Source organism: Merops nubicus, unplaced genomic scaffold, assembly GCF_000691845.1.
Source record: "Merops nubicus isolate BGI_N331 unplaced genomic scaffold, ASM69184v1 scaffold16373, whole genome shotgun sequence".
Classification (NCBI taxonomy): domain Eukaryota; kingdom Metazoa; phylum Chordata; class Aves; order Coraciiformes; family Meropidae; genus Merops; species Merops nubicus.
The window spans coordinates 7,325-16,212 of record NW_008599737.1 but is presented as its reverse complement, the minus strand read 5'-3'; the positions used below and the strand labels follow the sequence as shown (position 1 = coordinate 16,212).

At 47.9% G+C, this 8,888-nt stretch overlaps 1 protein-coding gene across 1 annotated transcript; it reads right to left on the bottom strand.

The window, feature by feature from the left end:
• Positions 1-3,821: 3,821 nt before the first annotated feature.
• On the bottom strand, positions 3,822-8,530 carry LOC103770250 (protein yippee-like 2). Its single transcript, XM_008937505.1, has 4 exons — positions 8,504-8,530; positions 6,490-6,533; positions 5,614-5,722; positions 3,822-4,599 (listed from the first exon to the last, which is right to left on the bottom strand). The coding sequence occupies exons 1-4, from the start codon at positions 8,528-8,530 to the stop codon at positions 4,510-4,512; spliced, it is 270 nt and encodes an 89-aa protein (XP_008935753.1). The 3' UTR covers positions 3,822-4,509.
• Between the last annotated feature and the right edge of the window lie 358 nt (positions 8,531-8,888).

The window sequence follows — 8,888 nt, the reverse complement described above, 5'->3', positions numbered from 1 at the left end:
CCTCTCGCCCGCTCCCTCCCAGGGTGGTTTTTGTGTTGGTTTTTGTTTTTCTGTATATTTCTAAATCGTGTGCACCAAAACCAGAGAATTAAAGAGCGTGCAACAGTTACTCAGCACTGAAACAGCTCCTTGCTCAGCACAACACAGTCCAGTGGTTTGTGCTGTTGGTCCGCTTTGGGATAGACAAGAGACCCAGTGGATTAAACATGAAGAAGGGGGAGAAGGGGGGAGGTTAAAGACAGAAAGGAAAACAAACAAAAAAAAAAGAACTTTACTGCCAGAGAGGTAAACTTTTACTCTAATTTGTTATGTAGCAGCCTGGTTTTAAAAAAAAACAAACAAACCCCAAAACAAACAACAACGAAAACCAGCTCAAAGAAAACCAGGATCCATCTCCAAAGACTCACGTTTTAGTTTAAAAACGACGACTAGTTTGAGATCTCCATCCTCCATCCCTGCTGCCCCCAAGCAGGCAGCAGCAGCGACTCAGAGGCTGCTCTAATTTGTTATGTAGCAGCCTGGTTTTAAAAAAAAACAAACAAACCCCAAAACAAACAACAACGAAAACCAGCTCAAAGAAAACCAGGATCCATCTCCAAAGACTCACGTTTTAGTTTAAAAACGACGACTAGTTTGAGATCTCCATCCTCCATCCCTGCTGCCCCCAAGCAGGCAGCAGCAGCGACTCAGAGGCTGCAGCTCACACTCAATCCTCTCTCCTAAGCCTCGAGATCTACTTCATTCCAGCCAATACTGGTGCAAGAGAAAATTTCAGGCCCCGATCCTACAAACCAGATTCCCCCAGGGAAGCCGTGCCCGGAGGGAGCCCCTGCAGCTCTGCTGGGACTCCCTGCAGGAGCTCAGGCTGCCAGGCAGAACCTCTCCCCCCCTGTGCCTGCAGCCACCTCCCGCCCCAGGCTGCAGGAGCTGCTCCCCTTCTCCTGCCACAGCCAGGGAAAAACACATCCACCCAAGAGGACAACGTGGACTATGAGTTTTGTTTCCCTTTAAACATATTTTCCAACAAATACAGAAGGAAACAGTATCATTTATAAACAACAACAAAAAAGTGCTCTCAGGGAGGGGGCTCTGAGAAAACAGCACCAAATATATTATTTTTTAAAAAAAATTAAATATTATTTACAAAAGTATATTCCACAAGATAACTTTGTTTTTTCCTGCTTTGTATATATTACCATCTGAATATTTAATACAGGGATCAGAATTTCACACCAGATAATCCACCAGAGCAAAACAATTTAAAACCTACTCAAGTCTGAGTGTTGGGGTAGGTGGGGGGTGTAAACTCAGGGGTGCAGGCAGCTTGCCAGAGACAAGGCTGCCACAAAACAAACCAACAAAAAGCCAAACGTGCTGCTGTTTGTGTTTTGCTGAGGACGTCACCCATGGAAGCAGCACCACGGGCACTGGGTGCCCTGTGCTCAGGCACTGCCTGCCCCAGGAGGCACCTTCCACACCACGTCCCCAGCTCAGGAACAAGGGTCCCCCCTCGCCCGCCCCAGCGCGTGACACGCGGGCTGCAGCCAGCCCACACACAGAGGGATGCAGATGGGGAGGGTCTTTGGTTATGCTCTGAACAGATCACTCCAGGAGTCAGCAGTTCAGCCTGTGCTGGTTGTGGGAGCCACTGGCACAGAGACCTGCTGGTCCTGTCTGGCCAGCAGCTCCCAGCACTGCCCTGTGCCTGAGTACAGCGAGCCAGGGCTGGGTTCGCAGCACACCAGGTACTTCATGCTCCAGGGACACAAAGCAGGGAACAAACACCACGGAGCCTCACGAGCCCGTTTTTCCTCATCTCCCTGGGCAGTGTATTAAAGCCACTCTGTACAGAACTCTCTGGGTGTGGGGGACGTTCACAGGCACAACTACTTTTTTCCTATCAGGGCTTGAGGCCAGACTCTCAGCATGTGTAATTCTTGGATGCTGATGGGACAAAACCAATTAAAACCAGATTAAGACTTGTCGTGTTCAAGCTTGGACTGGTTGCCATTAAAAGTGTAACCCCTGTGAACATTTAAAAACAGCCTGATCTGATGGATCATCATCCTTTCTTGTCCCAAATACATGGATAAAAAACATTTACATCTGGTAGCTCTCTGCAGTAACTGTTCCCACTTCTCAGAGCAGTCTTCCAGACAGGTTGACCTGTGTATCACTTTTTATAGGCAATACTCTAAATACCAGTATAAAACCATGAGCCCCTCTGTGCTTTTCTTACAGGTTTGGGGTCATCCCTTACTTCCCCCAGCTCCCACCAGACCCCTGTAAACATTACATATCTGGGGAGACCAAAGAGCTCTTCAAAGAGCACCAGTTACTGCCCACTAGTCAAAACCCACTAAATTGTCACAAATCACCAACCAAAGGGCAGGAAAATGGGACCAGGTCAGTGCCAAGTCAACAGGACAGCGAGCACTGCAGAGCTTTTGATTTCTGCTAGGTGTTTATCACTGAAGGGAATGTGGGTGATGGCAGCAGAGACAATCAGGAAGGAAAGCTGAGGCAGCTGTCACACAGCCACAGCAGAAAGGGTGAGGGCAGAGGCCAGAAACCAAGCTAACCCCATCCACTGCAGGAGCTGCAGCCAGCCTCCAGCTCACTCCTCCCTCCAAGGCTGGAAAGAATAGTGGTTCAAGAGAAAAAACAGCCTGATGAGCCATGAGGTTTGGGCTTCAGCACAAGGAGCCAACATGACACTTCCACCCTGATCCATAAGTAGCACCTCTGCTCACACCCCCTTTATTTAACAGCAAATTACTTCCTCAGCACCAGCTCTCTCTCCTGATCCACTGAGAGTCTCCCGGGCTGGGGACAAGCAACAACACATCACAGCTCCAAAGCTTCATTTCATAAGGAGCTACAAACCCCTGCACAATACTCTTTCCTTCTGGATTAAGAAAGATTTCCCCCAATGGATTAACCTACTTGAAAGAATTCCACAGACAAAAAGAAAATTCACTCCGAGAGATAAAACTAATTCAGATAAATAGTCTTGAGTTATGCACCAGATACTGGCTGGACTGTTGCAGAGCAAACTTCACATTGTCTAACACAGCTCCCCTCTCACACACGATGCCCCTTCCCCACTAATCACCTTGGGAAGGTCCACAATAATTAAAATTAAAAAAAAAATAAAACAGGAAGGACTTGTCCCTTGCAGTTATGATGCCCACATCTACCCCTCCCCTCTAAACTCCAAGGCATAGACAGTTTCAGGGGTAGGGGGAAGATTTTTAAATTCTTTTGCCTTTCCCATTCCCCCTGTGCCTGTAACAGGCTTCTGGGAGTGGGAAAAGTGGGGCAGGTTTTGGGGAGGATACCTCATGGCTTGAAATATCCACCTGTGCAATCCTGCTACAACCACCAGGCTCCTCTGCTCCCTCCTCTCCCCACTCTTGCACCAGTTCTCTGCCAGGCTCCAAGAGTGGAGCTGATGGCCAGGGCCTGGAATTTAAGGAAAAGATTCTGTAACAGCATTTTCCTACTTGCACTTGTGAAGGATTGCTGAAAGACCCCCAGGGATGCTCAGTGGAGGCCAGGAGACCAAGCAGAATCCTGTGTTACCAAGTTTCTCCCCATCCTCCTCTACCTAATTTCCTCTTTTCTCGCCTAGCACGTGGATTTTTTTTACCCCCTCTGTTGCATGTTCTAAGCTGCAGCTCCAGCCCCCTTGTGCCTGAAGTGGTTTTCTCCTCCTCTCTGAAGGGCTCAAGAGTCAGGATTTGGTTTCTGCAGCTGTGAGGAAGCTCCCCACAGCCATGCTCTGTTGGGATGTTTGGCCTACCTACCCTCAAACAGTGAGAAGAAGGAGAGGCAGGAAACCCCTCCAGCCTCGGGTCCTACCCCCACCCCAAACAGCAAGTTCAAAGTCAAACAGAACAGAGATTTGTGACTGGCTTGGGGGGCAGCTGGTTACGACTCGTGCTCAGCCTGAAGCTCACCAGGGAGCAGCTTTTACCACTCAGAGAGAACGCAGCTGTGAGGTATTTTTCTGTCCATTCAGACAAGTAGATAGTTTCAAGCCTTGGTTAACCAGGACTTAAAGGAGAAGTACAGCTTCAACTTCGGGTGCCTTCCCCTTGGGCCCACTACCCACCCCCTATCACCTCCTCCTGCCCAAAACTCGGGTCTTCCTCCCACACTGAGACCTTCTGAGAAAATGCCACCACAGAGCCAGCTTCAGCTTGTTCTCAAGCATCCCCCACCGTGGAGTGGCTGCCGGGCACTCGGTGCATTCTCTGAGCCAACGCCAGAACAGAGAGAGAAGCAGCCAGGGTCAACTCACAAACAGATACAAAGCAAAGAGACAGAGAGACAGAAATTTAGAGGCCAGTCACCAATAAAGATGGAGAAGGGTGTGAAGATGCTCCCAAATTGCAGAGCCTCTAAATGCATGGAACCAAGCGTTCAGTCACTCTCTCACTCTTGGATATAATGTTCGGTTGGATGGCATTCTCTTACACGCTGGTAGGGCTGGGCTCTTCCCACTCAATCCCAGCCATTATCCTTGATCATGTGAGCTAGTTCAATGATGTATTTGCCTTCTTTATACTTCTGGCTGCTTTCAAAAGCATGTTCCTAAAAAAAAAAATAAAGAAATAAAGGGAGAAAGAATGAGACCAAGGTGATATTTGAAGGTAAAGTGACAGTTACAGGTCAGCTCTAGGAATGCTGGTACAAGTCCTGACCTTGTCTACAGAGTAAAACAGTCAAACTGCAGATCCTCCTGTTGGCATTCAGGAAAATTACCTTGGAAGGAGCTTAAATCCTGCTCCTAGCTGTCTTTACAGGCTGGATAAAAAGTACAATCAGCTCCATGTAAATGTGCAGCTTTCTGTAGGCCAAAAGCAAAATCCACCTCTCTCTAGGGTGAGCTGAGAGTTTATTAATGCTCATTAATAAGGCAGAGGTCCTCTGGTGAACCATGCTGTGTTTCTGCCTGAATTCCTACTGCATCAATTTTTGATGCTTTACTTTTTATAGCCTTCCAACTGATGTATTAAAGAATATTTCTGTCCAGAGGCCACAGATAAACTGTATGTTTTTTCAGACACTGGCCAAAATGTTTTGACAAACAAGCACACTGCGTGCCTCCTGAAGCAGAAAGCAGGATGTAGCACAAGCCTTTATTTGAAGGTAATTGAATTTATCAAGAGCAAGAGACAGCAAACAGATAAACTCATGTTCAATAGCATTTCCAGTGGGAAGGACACAGGACTAACAATCTATAGATCATTCTATTATTCTGATATCATCGGGGAAAAATACAATATGAACCACAAGACTGAAGTTATCCTCATTTACTTTACATATCACTAAGGGCCACCCACCAAAACCAGGCCCACAGTGTCTATTCTTAGTGAAAATAAACCACATTAGCCACAAAGAGCTCCTGCTCTGAATGGATGCCACAGAGACAAGACAGGAGGGGAAAATGCAGGATGGAGAAAAGACACGGAGTCTGCACATGAACCTGCATTTCTGGTTCCCAGGTTAGTGGCCTTTCCACAAGACCATGTTACCACACACACACCTTCAGAAAGGGCTGGAGCAAAGATGTCCCCAGGAAAAACAAATGATACTGATACTCACATATTTCCAACCCAGTGTGGTTTTGCAGTTTTCACAGTAAATATCTGCAACCGCATGTAATCCTGTTAATAACACCCGCTCCTCTGCAGGGCCACAACCCACATTAACTCTGGGGAAAAAGGAGAGATGCTCCCCATTAGTGTCTGCCCACAGCAAGAGGCTGCAACGAAGCTGACAGCAATTTCATGGGGTGGTGTTAAACATGAGCCAGGAGCTGAGGACACTACTGCAGCCGTGCCCAAAGCAAAGGTCCTTGCAGCTCCAGAACAGAAGGAAAAGGTAGAGCTTTTATTCAACCAAAAATTCCAGAAGGCTTGGAATAGAAGATGAGTAACGTTCGAGTAAATTGCACTAATTAGGCATTTGAGAAAGATTTGCATTTTCAAATTGATAAAATGGTACTTTCACTTTCTCAAATGGCAACTTGGAAAAATGGCACTGAAATCAGCAGCTCTTCTGCAAGGCAGCCCAGCAGTGATATCAGCAGAAGTCAGCTACTGGGAAAATTATACTGTTTAGAGCTAGCATAAAAATTAAGTAAGTTTGTAGTTAGATATCATTTCTCCTCTACATTTGCAAAACTTTGACTCTTTGGTCCAGCTACGTTCCCTGAGAAGAGAATGACTCAGCTCTCAGCTCTCATTCCCCAGTCTGATGACGAAAAACCTCCCCCTAGCTGATTATCTGAATCCTCGACATAAAATCAGATCTGAATCAGTGCTATTTCCTGCCTCTCTCTCCACTCGTTTTCGGCAAGCTCCCAGGGCTTAGGCCAAGATTTTCTAAAGGAAGAATAACCTTTTGTTTTCTTCCTCATGAGGGTTTCTTACATCTCCCCTAAGCGATGCAGAGCGACGCGTACGAAGGCATACTCACACTGAATTGAAGAGGTATGCTCGTCCTTGGCTTCCTTGGAAGGACTGAAAGGCAAGAAAACAGAATTCAGTTGGCTGGTTGGCAGAACTAAGGTTAAACCAGGACCCATCCTCATCAACTTCATTAATGGTCGTTATAGCAACTGTCAGCCAGGGCCTGAGAACACCCATCTAGATCCTTACAGCCTTGGAGGTGGAGGGGCACAGAGAAGGCTGGAGGAGAATGCTCACGGAGGGCTCTGGCCCTGCAGAGGGGAAGGGGACAGCTGCCTGCAGCCCAAACACCTCCCCAGCTCACAAGGTGTGCTGGCAGCCCACTGGGAATGTCCCAGCACTTCCAGGGATGTACAAGCCCAATGTCCTTTTCTCTCTTCAATCCCAGTAATATTTATTTCCACCCTTTTAGTTCTGTTAATGAATTTCACATTACTGCCTCAGCCTCACCTGGTGCAGCCTCGCTGCCAAATAGGGATTTGAATCTCTCTGCTAAAACCAAGGTGCTCACAGAGACCTCCCAGTGCAGTGCCACAGCTCTGCAAACACCTCTGCTGCACTCAATGGCACCTGAGTTCCCTTTGGGAGGAACCCACGGATGGGTGCTGAACCAAGCAAAGATTGGGACCTACTTGTGCAAGGTGCTGTGCACATGAACACAACCTCTACTGCAGGGATTTGACAAAAGGCCTTAACCTTGCTGAGGTGTCTGTGAGCCTTCATACTCTCACTGATGCCAGGGAGACCTTCAGGACCAGACTAGATCTGAGCACAGGATGAGACACAACTGGATAGAGATGAACGTGGACAAGGGAGAACCATACAGCAGCAAAACCAGACCAGATAATCACCAGTCATGGCACACCCTCTCTGTGCCATGTTTCCTCAGGATCTTAAAGCAGCACCACGAAAAGGCAGCATTTTGATGAGAGTAGGACAAGCCAGCCCAGCAGGACACTCCAGGTAGCCAGGACACTTGCAATAGCCAGCAGGACCCATCTGAGTCAGGTCTGGAACAGCCCCTCGTGCCAGTGCCTTGCTTACAAGAGCTGGCTCACACCTAGCAAGTGCTACCTGCATCTTTAATGTGCTTTGACAAGCACACACTGAATTAAACATTGGCTGCTTATAAGCAAGAGTGCAGTTGCTCTCTGTACACAAGTTACTTCATGAAATACCTCAGGGAACATATACACTGAGGGGTGAGCAGCTGGGGAAGGCAAATTGCTGCTTTTCTGGACCATTTAATCCTTTACTTTGCACCTTACCAGGAACTTTGGAATACTAAATGGTTTTCTTAAAACTTCATCCTCTACAGATGAAAGATGATTTCAGACTAAATACCCTTAATAGGTAGGAGGCAAAGTTTTGAGGGAGAACAGAAACACTCCAAGTTTTATCCCCCTGGCCCACTACCACTGGTGATCTGTCTAATTAAGAGCTACACAACCCTGGGGCAGCACAAACGTGCTCTCCACACATCACATAAAGCCATCTCTGGGGTTGTCCCCTTCCATCAGACACACCCCTGCCCCACCACTGCCTCAGTAAGAAGCAAAGTCAAAGCCATGCCTGAGAACCAGCAAGGCTGCAGATGGATCTGGACCCATTTCCTACATCTGTGTCCATCTGCTTTAACCAGCTCCCTCCTCCACACTGAGGAGGCTGCTGCATGTCTCCAGCTAACAGTGCCAGTTCCCAGAGCTGAGCTACCAACCCAGCAGCTCCAGTGTGTCTCTTGGGAGCTGCCAGCACGCAGCTCTGGAAGAGCCTGTAGGATGTTCCATCCTGAGTCCTGTTCCCATGAAAATCAGAACTGGAACATTCACTCACCAGCAGGAGAGAACAAAGCACATGAAAGGTGTGAGTTCCAACTGGCCCGACATGAAAACAAGTACAGCCTGTTACAGGGTTTAGCCTGGTGCTGGTTTTGTTGTCAAGGTGCTCCCCAGAAGTGGTGAGGGGCCACTGGAAGATCCCCAATTGCAAGAACGTATGGAGAAGGCTCCTCAGCACAGAGCAGAGGCACCTCTGTGGGCAGACACCATGCCACAGCCAGCAAGGAAAGCTGCCTGGGAGGTCTGGATGGCAGCAAGGGCTCTGCCAGCTATAAAGTCACTGCCTGGCAAAAGAACTGACTCAGCCCTGGAGGAGTAACTGTCCTTCTGAGCAATCTGAAGCCCAATATTAGTTGCCACCCAGGGCACAGCAGAGCTACTCTGGATGCAGAGAGGAGGCCTGAGGCACCTCAGTATCTTTGACTCAGACAAAAGCAGTGCCCTGAGGAACACCTCTTTTCTTGGGGAGGTATTAAATAGGACACATGGCTCAGGCATGTTTGTGTAATTGCATTTATTAGAGAAGCTTCTTTTAATCCTTCTGCAGCACTCAAGTTCTTTGTTATTG

What these genes read in the sequence shown, in the direction of transcription:
- LOC103770250 (XM_008937505.1), bottom strand. Translation starts at nt 8,530, where the DNA reads ATGGTGTCTGCCCACAGAGGTGCCTCT. An exon ending in CTGCCCACAGAGGTGCCTCT is followed by an intron (nt 6,534 to 8,503) that starts GCTCTGTGCTGA and finishes CTTGCCTTTCAG; the next exon opens with TCCTTCCAAGGAAGCCAAGG. An exon ending in GCATACCTCTTCAATTCAGT is followed by an intron (nt 5,723 to 6,489) that starts GTGAGTATGCCT and finishes CTTTTTCCCCAG; the next exon opens with AGTTAATGTGGGTTGTGGCC.